The following is a 15138-nucleotide window of genomic DNA, read 5'->3' on the forward strand; positions in this document are numbered from 1 at the left end:
GCACATATTACATTTATCATTATTAAACATACCATCAGATACAAATGATTACAAACATCATCGCATCCAAAGTTCAGAGGCAATAGACTGTGCATGTTGAATCACTAGTACCTACAAAATACCTACTATACAACTTAAACAACTTTAACCTTTAGTAATAAGTCGCCAAAAGAAAACAGATTCAAGTTTGCTCTGCAACGATGTCCCCAAACCCCATGCCCTCCTCCCCGTGCATATATCTAATCCACGCAGACTACAGAGTATGATGAGATGAGTTCCATCTACCCCAAATTTTTTCGAATTTACCTGGACATCCTCTATTATGGTACAGTGTTCTTTCATATGGGATAACCGAGTTCACCAGGTCAATCCAAGCTCTGAGAGACGGGGAGGAGCCACCCATCCACCTTAATGCCAGTACCTTTCGTGCTAAGAAGAGCGTTTCTCGAAGGAAGATCCCAGTATGGTGATCCCAGGTCTCTGTATCCCACACCCCAAATAGGCAAGTCAATGGTTCAAGTGGGACAGGGATTAACAATAAAGACGTTAACAATGTCGTGACTTCTTTCCAATAATGAAGGATTACCGGGCACCGCCATATCATGTGGGTAAAATCCGCATCATGTGCGTGACACCGTAAGCAGTCTGACGTCTGAAGGCGGCCCATTTTAAAAAGTCGTGTCGGAGTCAGATAAGTCTGATACGTAATATATAGCTGGGTCATCCTATTGTTAACTGAGGGAGAAACTTTAGTTGGAGATTCCAAAATATCTTCCCACTCCTCTCCCAGTGTATCGGGAAGGAGTCCCTCCCATTTCTTTTTTAAGGTGTTAATAGTGAGCCCATCTCCCACGGATAATAGGTATGTGTATAAAGAGGAGATGAGCCCCTGAGGACCCTGTGATTTGAGAATGCCTATAAGGGGTAAAGATGAAATTGCTCGACTTGCACCTGCATTTCGCATATGTGACTGGAAAGCTGACCTCAGCTGTAAATAACGGAAGAATTGAGATCTTGGGATATTGCAGGTATCCCGCAATTGCTCAAAGGACACAAAAACATCCTGGTTATACAAATTACCTACCGAGAGAACACCACATGAGATCCAGAACTCAGTAGACGGGTGATTTAGTAATTCTGGAAAATAACTATTATACCACAGTGGCATTTCGGCTATTATATCTGTATATTTAATAACTTTTTTAATTTGTCTCCATATTAATCTCGCTTGTCGAAGCAATGGCAGCAAACGGGGAGCACTGACTTTCTCCATTTCCAAAAAACCCAGTGGACAGTCAATACGGGCAGAATGGATTATATGGCTTTCTGAATTAGGTAGGGAGTTGCTAGGCATCCATTTGCTTATCGCCCTAGCCTGCCCAGCAAGATAATATAGATAAAAGTCTGGTAAGGCTGCCCCTCCCCCCCTTGTCGGTCTCTGTAGAGTAGATAGCTTGAGTTTGGGTCTAGTCTTCCCCCATATAAAGGACGTGGTCAGGGAGTTTAAGTTTGCAAAGAAAGATTTGGGTATTGGCACAGCACTATGTTGTAGACAATAATTAAATTTGGGGAGCAATATCATCTTAACTAAATTAATGCGACCTGCAACGGAGAGAGGGAGTTTGCTCCAAGCTATGAATTTAGATTTGGCCAGGTCCAATAGTGGATAAATATTAAGTCGTAGGTCCAGCTGACTATATTGAGACATATGTATTCCTAGATATTTGAAATTGGAGACTACAGGTAGTGACGAGAGATTTTCGAGACGGGGCATCGGCGCATGAGACAGAGGCATCAGAGCAGACTTATCCCAATTGATATAGAGACCAGAGAATTTGCTAAAATTATCTATAGTCGTTATTACTCGCGGTAGTGTTTCTTCTGTTTTATCCATAAATATGATCATATCATCAGCATATAGACCGATGGTATCTACACGATCCGCAATACTTATTCCCTTGATATCTGTGGAAGACCTTATGCGTATTGCCAATGCTTCTATCGCGAGGGCAAAGAGGGCCGGGGACAGAGGACATCCCTGGCGGGTTCCCCTATGTAAAGTAAAGGAATCAGAGATAGAATTATTCACAATTACCCGTGCCCTAGGATTCCTATATAGTGTATCTATCCCTCTAATAAATTTATCTCCAAAACCGTATTTCTGCAGACATGCAGAAAGAAAAGGCCATTCAAGGGAGTCAAACGCTTTAGCTGTGTCTAGGGATGCCAGAGCCCAGTTATTATCCAATTCTAGGGAGCTATATTGAATCACTGATTGGACCCGCCGAATATTAATAGAGGTATTTTTCCCAGGCATAAAGCCTGTTTGATCTGGGTGTATAAGATCTAATATGATTGTATTTAGTCTAGTGGCCAATATTTTAGTGAAGATTTTATAATCTACGTTTACCAATGATATGGGGCGATATGATCCACATTCCAAGGGGTCCTTTCCCTCCTTCTTAAGTACAATGATATTTGCATCATAAAATGTTTCAGGCATAATTTCTCCCTCCCATATATTCTGAAGCACCTTCAATAAGAGTGGTGCCAGGTGGTCCCGATATTTTTTATAGAACTCAACGGGAAACCCGTCAGGTCCAGGGGCCTTCCCGGTGGCCATATCCATTATAGCCTGTTCCACCTCCTCCAGAGTAAACTCGGCTTCCATAAAAGCTTGCTGGGTTGGGCTCAGTAAGGGGAATGTCATGTCTGATAGATAGTCTATACATTCAGGGACCCCAAGACCACTACCCGATTTGTACAGTGACTTATAGTAATTGCAAAAACTTTGAAGAATTTCCTCGGTGGAGGATACCAACGAACCATCGAGTGTCCGAATCTGTAGTACCGTGTTGGAGGTGTTATGCTGACGTACCAAAAAAGCTAGGAGTTTACTGGCCTGATTCCCCATTTCAAAATAAGACTGACGGGTAAAAAATAATTTACGTTTTGATTTAGTGTCTATATTTTGGGTGTATAATCTTTGGGAAGTGAGCCACTCCACCCTGTTGCCGTTAGTTTGATTGGCCACATAGGCGGCTTCCGAGTCCTTCAGCCGTCGCTCAATCTCGTCATCTTCCCCCGCCGTCACCCTCTTTATATAGGAGATTGTAGAGGACAGACATCCCCTCAAGTATGCCTTTAGAGTGTCCCAGAACAGATTGAGATTCGAGGGGTCTGGGTGAGTAGAGACAAAGCAGTTTAACTGATCAACCGTTCTATCACTAGCATCTATTAGTTTCAGCCAGAAGGGATTCAATTTCCAAGGTATATTATTATTTGACTGACCGTATTTAAGTTTGAGAACAATTGGGCTGTGATCTGATATCCCCCTGTTACCATGTTCGACACTATTCACCCACAGCGCTAGGTCGCTAGATCCAAATATGTAATCTATACGGGATAGAGACTGTCTAGTTGAAGAATGACAAGTATATTCCTTTATCTCAGGGTGACGTGTTCTCCATAGGTCTAACCATCCGCTACCGTTCATAAATGATGCCAATTGAGAGTGAGATTGAGAAAGGGGCCCCCTTGACATCTCGCCGTCTAGTCTCAGTCTGTCTTTAAGATTATCCATGACTAAATTAAAGTCTCCCATACAGATAACACTAGCATTAGGATAATTTAGGGAGAAACCCAGTGCCATGCGGAGAACCGATATGCCGGCCGGGGGTGGGTTATAAACACATAATATCACATATTCCTTCATATTAATAAAGGCATGAACAAAAACAAAGCGACCTTCGGGATCGCGTCGTGACTCTCTAGCCTCCCACCTGACATTCCTATGTACCAACAGGGAGACCCCTCTGGAGTAACTGGTGTGAAATGCGTGAAGGGACCATTGCACCCACGGCTTTTGAGTACACTTAGCTGTGTCTCTGGTCAAATGCGTCTCCACAAGTGCTACAATATGTGGATGATACCTTTTAATTTGTGAAAATACCTTAATTTTCTTTCGAGGAGTCTTAATACCCCGTATGTTCCACGTCATACATACAATCTCAGATCCCATATCTACGTTCGGGAAAAGGCATAATATACACCACAGCCTGGGCGGGAATCAGGAACATCATACAGAGCATAAGGTTATCACTGGCGACTAATAAACATAACAAACAATTGAAACTGGTGTAAAATACCAAACCAAACAACATTTGAACAGTGGAGGAGTGTAATCCTACACTCCTATAGTTGAGTAGAATAGGGGATACCCTCACTAGAATCAGCGTCCGGTATAGTTGACAAACTCAGCACCCACATAGAGAGCTCTAGATTGTGTTGCCATCAGATAGAAAGAGCTACTCAAGAGTCCGGGGTACTAGGCCCCTTGTATGACCGTAACCATTCGACCGCCTCCGCCGGGTCAGTGAAGAACAGGGAGGAGCCTTCATGAACAATACGGAGTCGAGCTGGATAAAGCATGGAGTAAATGATGTTTTTATCCCTGAGCTGCTTTTTGACTTCCATAAATCGAACTCGCTGCTTTTGAAGTTCCATAGAGAAGTCCGGGAAGATTGATATAGTGGCATTATTGAATTTAATAGGGGCCTTCTGCCTTGCCAAGCGAAGAATTGCATCCCTGTCTCTGCAGTTAAGGAGACGTGCCAGAAAGGGTCGGGGCGGAGTTCCAGGAGGAAGAGGTCTCGTTGGGACCCTATGGGCCCTTTCCACAGAAAATGTTGAGGAGAATCCGTCTCCCAGGGAGGTTTTAAGCCAGTCCTCTAGAAATTGTTCAGGTTGCTGACCCTCCGAGCGTTCTGGTAGGCCAATAATTCGGATATTATTACGGCGCAGCCTGTTTTCCAGGTCATCTGCCTTTTGCTTCCAGGCATTCACAGAGCCAGTGGCCTTTGATAACTTAGCCTCCATTGGGGCAATGGTGTCCTCTATCTGAGACACCCTTGTTTCAACCTCTGAAATACGCCCTCTCATAGTTTGTATATCTTGTCGCAGACGGCCCACTTCAGTATGCACGTCTTCTATTTTCTCAGTGAGAGAGGACCTGGTGAGAGATATGGCCTGCATCAACTGCTCAGATGCTTGTTTAAGAGTCAGTTCGTCTTGTTCTCCCTCCTCATTGCTGTCAGAAAGACGATTTTTGCGTTGACTCTGCGTGGGATTATTTCTGAGAGAGCGTGTATTATCTGGGGCATCTTCTCTGGCATATTTCCTCAACTTGTCAGCAGCCCCCGCTCCTTTAGGATGATGCATAGTGATTGGCAGAAGATCCCCACCAAAGGACCAGAGTTATTATTATGGCAGTCTATTCTCCACTAGCAGACCGGACAGGGCCAAACACCGGGATGCACCCCCGAGAGGCAGCAAACCAAGCAAAAAGTCTCAGATATCTGCAAATGTATCAACTTAGGGGTTTGCCCAGGCACCGTGTCCCAGAGCAGCCACAGTTCCCCAGGAAGAACAGCAGGGAGGGGGAACGATCCCTCCAAAGTAATGGTGCAAGCAGGGGTTTTGATAAGGGGAGTGCAGGGCCCAATTTTCCAGGGCGCACACCGCTCTGCCCCTTTTAGTGTTTCAGGCCGGTAGCTCACCTCCTGAATGCACCGCAGTCTTGCTATATAGCGCCTCTCTCCTTGCTGCTGGAGAGTGCGCTATGGTAATGGCCGCCGTCTCCCAGGGCCCGCCCGCCGCTCCAGACCCGGCACCTGTCTCCTGCTCCTCGATGTTCCACAGCGTCCCCGCTGTATGTAAGTGCCTGCCGTGCTCCCCGGGGGATCCACCCGGCTTCAGCCGCCGCCGGCACTGCGTCCCGCCCGTCGGAGCCGCGCTCAAAGATGGCCGCCGCAGCTCAGGGACTCTGCCGCTCTTCCAGGCCGCCACAAATACCGGCTCTCCAGCGTTCCACCGCCGCCGCCCGAGGAGTCGCCGGTCTCCCGAGCTCTCAAAGCACCGTCTCAGCCGGTGCAGGCTGCAGTTCAGGGGAATTAGTGGCCGGATTCAGGTCAGGATAATGGGAGCCTCCAAAAGGTGCGTCTTCTCTCTTGGCTTACATAGCCACGCCCCCCACCATGCGCTACTTTGCAGGTCGCTAGTGTCACTAATATTGTGTGGCCACCTATATCAATGCCTCTTCTATGTCTGCGGGAGATATACTGGTATTTATTATGCCTCTTGCCGATCCCCTGATAATGATGTTCAGCTCGGGGATGTTTGCCGCAATACACGTGTGGTGCCGCTATTTTGGCGGTTGCGTTTATTAGGCGGCATTTATATTCACCATGCGCTACTTTGCAGGTCGCTAATGTGACTAATACTATGTGGCCACTTATATTAATGCCTCTTCTATATCTGCGGTAGATATACTGGTATTTATTATGCCTCTTGCCTACCCCCCTTATAATAATGCTTAGCTCGGGGTTTGTGCAAATTCTACAACACCTTCTGTCACGCCCCTTGTATGTTTACGCCAGCGGGGACTTCGTTGTCATGGGAGGGACTCCGCTTGTGCTTCATTCCTGAGACGAACTCACCAACATCAGATGCAGGCGTCGGACAGGAAGTGACGCGCACATGATGGCGCCGCCACTTCCTGTTATCGCGCTTACCACGCGCTATTGTTTACAATTGAATCGTCATATAGATTCGCTTGGTAAGTCCCGGATGTGCGCGGCTGTGTATAATTATGCTCTATCTACGTCCGGGGGAATAATATAGGTACATAATCTGCCGCCCCAACTATGCGCTACTACGATCTGCATGTACCCCTCAATATTACTATTTTGTGTGGCTATGTAGTGTTTCCAGCAACATGGGGGCTAGCATATTGATTACGTCTATAAAGATGCGTGGCATGGGGGGGTAACTCCTTGATTACATCTTCACAGATACCCTATACACTTTATTTATTGCTTATTTGTCATTTCCCTTTTTTGGCAGCTCTGTTTTTCCATGCATATAGGGGGACGTGCATACTGCACAGCTCATGTTTAGGGAACACCTCTTGTATCTATTAGTCTGGATTGTATACCGCACACCTATGTTTAGGGCACATTGTTTATCAGGCGGCTTGATCCACTCCACATCTTCTCTAGATCCCAAAACCTCAGGTAATAGGGGGAGGGGCATTGGGTATATAAAGAGGCTTCACTGGGATGGGTTCATTCCATCAGAGACTGTGGACACAGACGGACACTTCCAGTCTGGAATGCCTAGCCACTGCAGGCACCAGACATTATATTGACATCAATCTCTCTGCCTGTTGGCATTTTTCTCCATAAAGACTCCCCTGATGATTCTCCATGACCGGAGTTGAAACGCGTAGGGAGGAAGAATTTATATTTCAAGAGGATTTGGGACTTTGCCTCCATACATATTGGGTGGATTGGTCCCTCTGAGTTAGGTCCACTTGGGGCCTGTCCTTGTTAGGACAGGAGTTACATGGGGGCTACAGGGTAGATATATTATTTTAGCCCTGCCTCCTTTCATCTACGTGGATCCTTATTGTGTCATACGGAATTACACAGTGTCCGGCAGCTTGGGTGAGATCAAACCATTTTTTATATAGAGCACTGGTTCACCTGAGCACTTTGTATGTATATGTTTATTGTTTGTGTCCTATTGGGTGTGCATTTTTTAGTGTTTACTATTAAAAGTTATGTTTTATTAGTGGATATCACCCGATCTGCAGGGACGCGGTCTTTCCATGACGCCACATAGGCGTCATGGGTCGGATTGGCACCGACTTTCATGACGCCTACGTGGCGTCATGGGTCGGGAAGGGGTAAATAATTCAGTGCTGAAATGTCCAATGACTTCACTTTCACCTTATTATAACCTAGCAAACCTTATAAGGGCCATCAGCTTCTGCTTTCTAACTTTTTAAAAGGCAATCCATCAGAATCTCCAAGCGATTCATGTGCACATATAGCGCTTTCAGCGACAAGTTAAGCAATACCTTTACATGGCCAGCCCGTTCCGCTGTTACTAAAAAATTAGCATTTGAATTGATATGCAAATGAGGTTAAAACACTCTGTAGATCGGAAGCCTCAGTCACTCCAGCTCTATTTCCCCATCTCCTCCTGCTTAATTGATGGCTCCTTTACCTTAAATCACCCAGCATAGAGGCGGTCAGTCAAATAGGAGGTGGAGGTGCTGGGCATGGATTAGAGCTGGAGTCAGAGACTTCAGATCTGCCATATGTCTTCAGCCTCATTTGCATATCAATTAAAAAGCTGATTTCTCAGTAACAGACTGGCCATGTAAAGGTATTGCTAGATTAGCCCTTGAAAGAGCTACATGAGCATATACATAGTTTGGGGTATGAAAACCTGCTGACAGATTCTTTTTCAACTAAATTTGCACATAGATACACAGAGAAAAAACATTAGCTTTTTAAAAAAAAAAAGAAAAAAAAAAAGAGGGGGTTGCCTCACCACACCACGTATATACCCACACAGGGCATACCAACATTGCAAAGTTGGATTTCTACTGGCCTGATTGGAAATGCATTAGTCTATCAGAATCAGCCCAGTCATGTATTACGGTACATGGTTGTCCATTTACTTACAATGTTCAATATGTAACACTACAATATCACTGCAGTGACAACTAAGAAATGAGAAAAATGTGGATTCCCCCAGCCATGACAGGCTACATCAAGGCTTTCATTAAGTGGGGCGAACTTTCTTCACCTTCAAATAATACTGCTCTAAGCGCTCCTTCAGAAGAGCACTTTCTGTCCATATGGGCAATGGACCACACGTGGACCAGTTGAAGCCCACTTGCTTGTGCATGTGGCTTTTTTCCCCATATGGATTGGTCTGCATGATAAAATAATAAAAATTGCAGCATGCACCAATCATACAGAGCCATTATTGTACTAAAAGCACATATTCAGCTTCAGCTCTGGCACATTCACGAGTTACATGGACGGCCATTCATTTCATTGATGTATATGACTAGACTTCACCCTGTTATACAAACAGAACGTTAAAGATTTAGGATGAAGTGCCCTTTAAATGACTGTCCCTACCAAATCACTGATACATTTTCTCTGATGGAAACATGTAACCATAGTTATACAGAAGTTTCCCCACCTCACTTTGGGTGCCCAAGGCAGGCCCTTCGGAAAGCACACCCTCTCCATGTGATTCCTTAAGGCAGACAAAGGTTGGGAAATAAAATCCCTTTCCTGCACATCTAACTCTGAGTCCATCATGTTTTCTGGCTCCTCGTTCTCTTCCTCATCTGCTCCTGTAGATTCTTCGCTCTTGAAAGGATCTTTTTCATTGTAAAGATCCAGGCTGTCCTGTATAAAACCAATAAAGGTGCAGTTATTACTGATGGAAAAGCAAATCCACTTCTAGTCAGCCCCTTAACCATGTGAACAGTCATAATTTAACTATGGATCTGCCTTTACATTTAGTTTCACTTCCACAGCCCGAAACCCTAAAACCAAAAGAGATGTAAACTAACTGTAGTCATACCCTCCGGCTACGTCGCCCACGTTTCTGCTGTTCCCCAAGTTCAATGCCATAGGATGGTGGAGCTGTGGCCTTCATGTTCCTCATGACTTGGATACAGTCTTCAGATAGTGGCAGAAGACCCAATTCAGTTCTCTTCCGTTCCTTATTTATCTGTAGCTCAGAGAATCCTCCTAGCGTGAACTGATACAACAGTTACATTAGAATCACAAATTAAACTGTAAAACATGTCAGACACCACAAGTGATGTTCAGAGGAACCTACCAGTAGCACTTTCCAAAGCAGCAAAAGCACCTTTTTCATAGGAAAATGCGGAGAGTGGCCGCTGCAGAACTTGGTTACCATTGTGAAAAGGAGATGAGAAAATGGTTCTTCCCCATTAGATGGAAGAGCTTGGATTAAAAACAGACAAAAGACCCAGTACAACAAATGTAACAATAACCAATTATGAGATTGGAATACTTGTGTTAGGAAACCTACAAAAGGAGGACTATGCAGTTAAAGGATAAGAAAATTAAATCAGCTTACTTGTATGGGAATATTGGATCCAGACCTTTTCATGGTCAGGTACTATTACTGCATTCTTGTGTACAACATTGTGACTTCAGTACTCACCAAGTTCTAGGCGGAAGGTCTCCCTCTGCGCAGTCCACTCTGCGTCATCTTCTGGTGACACATGCCTTATGGTCTCCACCAGTAGATACATAACGCTCAAGAACACCCTAAATGAAGCAAACATCCAACATATCAGTAAAGCCTCACGTGCAGGGAGTTACAGTACTACAAAATAAATATAATTAAAATTGTTAAATCCACAGTTAAAATAGAAAATAAATCACCACTTCAACCCAAAAGCCTGTTTTCACCTTAGTAACCAGGACAAATTTTCCCATTCTGACCAGTGTCACTTTATGACGCAAGAACTCTGAAACGCTTCAATACGCCCCAGTGAATGAGACTGGTTTTTCGTGACACATTACACTTTATGGTAGTGTTACATTTTAGGTCAATAATTTTTGTGTTTATTTGTGAAGAATAGAAAATTAACAAAGAATATTTTGCAATTTTCAAACTTTTAATTTTATACCCTTAAAACTGAAAATTCACACCCAGATTAGTTACTAAACATTTGCACATGTATACTTTACATTACCATCATGTTTCGAACAGAATTTTTTTTCCGTGAGAAGGGTTAAGGGTTTATCAGCAATTTCTCATTTTTCCAATAAAATTTACAAAACAGTTTTTAAAAACTGCACCCCTCAAAGTGCTCAAAACCACATTCAATAAGCGTATTAACCCTTCAGGTGCTTCACAGGAATTCCACCATGAAAATTTTGCTTTAGACCCAAATTTGTCATTTTCACAAGGGTAACAGGAGAAAATAGACAACTCCCTAGAGTATGCCAATACTCCATATGTGGTGGAAATCTACTTTTGTTCAAGGCGGGGCACAGAAGGGAAGGAGCACCATTTGAAGAGCAAAACTGGCTTGAACAAAACAGCAGACACCATGTCGCGTTTGCAGAGCCCCGGATGTGCCCCACAAGTGACCCCATTTTGGATACTACACCCTTGAAGGAATTTATCTAGAAGTGTGGCGAGCACCTTGAAACAGTAGATTTCCACCACATATGGGGTATTGGACTACTCTGGAGAGTTGTCTATTTTCTCCTGTAACCCTTATGAAAATGAAATTTGGGGCTAAAGCCAAATTGTAGTCATAAAATTCCTGTGAAGCACCTGTAGGGTTTTACTCTCTGGTAGGCATTATGATTTAGGTAGCATTCACACATGCAATGCAGTTTTGGTCCAAACACACAGTTTTTATTGCTTTCCACAACACCAAAACAGACAAACATAAATCCACATCCTTTTCCAGGCGCTAAGGCTACTTTCACACATCAGGTTTTCGCCGTCAGGCTCAATTCGGCTAATTTTCAAAAAACTGATCCGGCAAATGTTGCCACCGGATGCGTTTTTTTTTCCTCATAGACTTGTATTCGTGCCGGATGACCTTGCGTTTTGTCCGGTTTTCGCCAGATCCGGCAAATCTGCGGTTTCCAGAAAAAAATTCCATAGCAACGTTTTTTCTCTCCGGCGAAAAAGCTGGAAGCGCAGGGTCCGGAGCTTCCGGTCGTTGCTAGAATGGAAGCCGCCGGATCCGGAAAATGCCGGATTCCAATGCCGGATTCCGTTTTGTTTTTTTTAACTGAGCATGCTCAGTTTTTTATCCAATTATCTGGATATGCTAGTTGGATCCGTCGAAAAAATGGATCCGTCGCGTCAGTTTTTTCACAACCTGCCGCGGATCCGTTTTTTACAACATTTGCCGGATTGTGCCTGATGCAAAAAACCTGGTGTATGAAAGTAGCCTAACTAAACAGAACAGACCCTGGCTACTCACACAAAACAGGTATTGTCCATCGCAACTGCTTATACTTGTGGTTCTCTGCACACGGCCTCTGCGGAGTCTTCTCAGAGATGGATTCTGGACTGTTTCGGTTTCACTTTTCAGCTTCAAAACTCATTCAGTGTGGACAGCTTCCCTGAACTGACTGCCTTAGATGAACACCTAGCCTGTTTATTATCAGAGCTAACAAGGTGCATGCATCACAGCCTTAAGAGATAGCATTTAACCCCAGGCTGCCTGGCATTGCTAAGCCCCCAAACGTGACACCATTTTGGAAACCACACCAGTTAAGGGATTTATCTATTGCTGTGGTGAGCACCTTGAACCCACAGGTGTTTCACAAACTGTGAGAAATGTTGGGATATGAAACTTAAAAATAAAACAAACAAAAAACAAAAAAACAAAACAACCTACTGTTTGGACATACCGAGCTCCGAAAGGAAGGAGTAACGTTTTTGAGTGCAGATTTTGATGGAATGGTCTATGGGCACCATGTTGCGTTTGGAGAGCCCTGACAAGTGACCCCATTTTGTTAACTTCACACGGCAAGACTCGGAAGGGAAGGAGCACTATTTGCCTCTTGGAATGCAGATTTTTCTAGAATAGTATGCAGACTCCACATACAGAGACACTAAATGCCAGAAGAGCAGAATCTCCCTCAAATTACCCTATTTTGGAAATTACACCCCTCTGGGAATTTACCTGCAAGGGTAGTGATGATTTTGACTCCATGGGCGTTTTCCAGGAACAAACAGAAATTGACATCGCAGAGTGAAAATTGAAAATTTGCCATTATAGTGCCCAGTACATTTTAGTGTCCAGCTCATGCTTCTGGAGACATGCACAAGTAAATTAGGCGGGCTCTCATAGCATAGCAGTACTAACAAACATGTGGACGCTAAAAGTGGTTTAGGAATGCTGAGGATCAAAAGGGAGGGGGCCATTTGGATTTGGGAGTGCAGAATTTCACTTTGGGTTACCAGTAATGTGGAAGCCCCCTATATTTCCATTGACAGACGAGGGGCCCGAGTGGGGACTTGCTTTTTTGTGTGGATTGAGTTAAAGCATTTACTGGGAACATTTTGGATCACAATTATCCTGTGCATTTACATCTGGGTTTTGTTCAAAATCTCCTAATGATGTGATTCAGATTAAACCCCCGACTCCATCTTGCCTTTGTTCAGGGATGTCCTTTTCAGAGATGCAACAAACTGGGTCCGGCAGTGCTTTTACGCACTCTTAAAAAGACGGACACCGCCGGATCATAGGCCAGACAGCGTCCACAGTGCCTCCATTTGCCTCATTATAAGGAATCTTCTGTTGGGGATTCCGTCTGAGTCACGTATTTCATAGATTTACACGGAAAACCGATGTAAGTGCTCAGCGTAGAGCGCAAAATAAATGTGAGCTGAGCCTTACTCCAATCTTTGGGAGGCAGAATGAACAAAATCAACAGCGGGTGAAGAATTGGCTGTATTTATTTTTTTACGCAGTTTCTAGTGCAGTATAAGCGATTAGACAACTTTGTTCTTCGGGGCAGTAGGATTACAGGAAAGCCGGGAAAGGTCAGAGAGGCCTGGCGCCTGCGCACTGCAGTACTTTGCTCTGCCCTCAACAGGGCAGACAAAGTACGCCTGCGCCGGAGCCGCAGCCTGAAGTCAAGAAGAGGACGTCATCGTAAGAAGATAGGAGGCCCAGGACCGGACCGTGACGCCCATCGGACCAGAACAGAACTGGGACCGGCCCTGGGTTAGTATAATCAAACCTTTTTTTTCTCACCTTTCAGGATAAATCGGGGGTTTATCTACAGCATTACAGAATGCTGTAGATAAGCCTCTGATGCCGGTGGGCTTAGCTCACCTTTAAATGAGAGTCATATCGCACAAAATAGTTAATAAATAACATTTCTCACTTGTCTACTTTACATCAGCACAATTTTGGACACAATTTTTTTTTTTGTTAGGACGATAAGGGTTAAAAGTTGACCAGCAATTTCTCATTTTTCCAACAAAACATAAAAATGGTTTTGTATTTTTAGAATCTTCTCACATTTGAAGTGAATTTGGGGGGTGACAATAACAGAAAATACCCAAAAGTGACACCATTCAAAAAGGCACCCCTCAAGGTGTGCAAAACCACATTTCAAGAAGTTTATTAACCCTTCAGGTGCTTCACGAGAACAAAAGCAATGGGGAAGGGAAAAAAAAAAAAATTAACATTTTACTTTTTTCACAGAAAATTTACTTTGGAACTAAACTTTAATTTTCACAAGAGTATCAGGAGAAAATGGACCATAAGATCTGGTGTGCAATTTCTCCCGAGTACGCTAGTACACCGTACGTAGGGGAAAGCCACTGCTTGGGCGAATGGCAGGGTTCAGAAGGGAGGGAGCACCATTTGACTTTTTGAATGTAAAATTGGCTGGAATCAATGGCGGACCATGTCGCGTTTGGAGAACCCCTGATGTACCCAAGAACAGTGATAACCCCCCAATTCAAACTCCAACCCTAACACAGCCCTAACTCCAATCCTATCCCTAGCCCCAACCCTAGCTCCAACCCCAAGCGAAAAAAAAACAAAAAAAAAAAACACATTTATTTTATTATTTTTACCTAACTAAGGGGGTTATAAAGTGGGGTTTGATTTATTACATTTTTATTTTGATCACTGTGATAGATCCTATCACAGTGATCAAAATGAACCAATATGAAAAATCTCCTATTGTTGCTGGGTGCCGGCCGTCAGATCTTGCAGGGCCCACTACGCACGTGACGGCCATTTTCTTCCCGGAAGAACATACCGTGGGTCGGGGGACAGAGCTGGAGGGACCAGCGGACACGGGAAGTACCCGGGGAGCTAGGGGGGACCCCATTTCTCTCTCCTCTGATGTGCTAGATCAGGGGTCCCCAACTCCAGTCCTCAAGGCCCACCAACAGGTCATGTTTTCAGGATTTCCTTTGCATTGCACAGGTGATGCAATGATTACCTGGGCAAGACTAAGGAAATCCTGAAAACATGACATGTTGGTGGGCCTTGAGGACTGGAGTTGGGGACTCCTGTGCTAGATCATAGAGGAGAGAAATAGGCCTTTTTTTTGTTGTTGGGACAGTAAAAGCCGACCCGAATCATGTTCTCCGGGGTCTCTGCCATTGAAGAACTGAAATAAATAAACTTTTTGATGATATTCTAATTTTGTGAGAAGCACCTGTAGATAGATATCCCACCCTTCCCTGTATGTGGCAATATCTCCACGGAGGTCCTGATCAGTCGCCCAT

At 44.3% G+C, this 15138-nt stretch overlaps 1 protein-coding gene across 2 annotated transcripts in view; it reads right to left on the reverse strand.

Annotated features, from left to right (window-relative positions):
• Nucleotides 1–15138, reverse strand: part of STRIP2 (striatin interacting protein 2) — a 166013-nt gene that overhangs the window by 82257 nt on the left and 68618 nt on the right. For both annotated transcript variants that reach the window (XM_069765403.1, XM_069765404.1), the window contains exons 7-10: nucleotides 10066–10172; nucleotides 9715–9842; nucleotides 9454–9633; nucleotides 9064–9275 (exon numbers count right to left, since the gene is read on the reverse strand). In XM_069765403.1, coding sequence (XP_069621504.1) covers nucleotides 9064–9275; nucleotides 9454–9633; nucleotides 9715–9842; nucleotides 10066–10172 — 627 coding nt within the window. The remainder of the gene's footprint in view (nucleotides 1–9063; nucleotides 9276–9453; nucleotides 9634–9714; nucleotides 9843–10065; nucleotides 10173–15138) is intronic.

The sequence above is a fragment of the Ranitomeya imitator genome, chromosome 4 (genome assembly GCF_032444005.1).
Source record: "Ranitomeya imitator isolate aRanImi1 chromosome 4, aRanImi1.pri, whole genome shotgun sequence".
In the NCBI taxonomy this organism is placed as follows: Eukaryota; Metazoa; Chordata; class Amphibia; order Anura; family Dendrobatidae; genus Ranitomeya; species Ranitomeya imitator.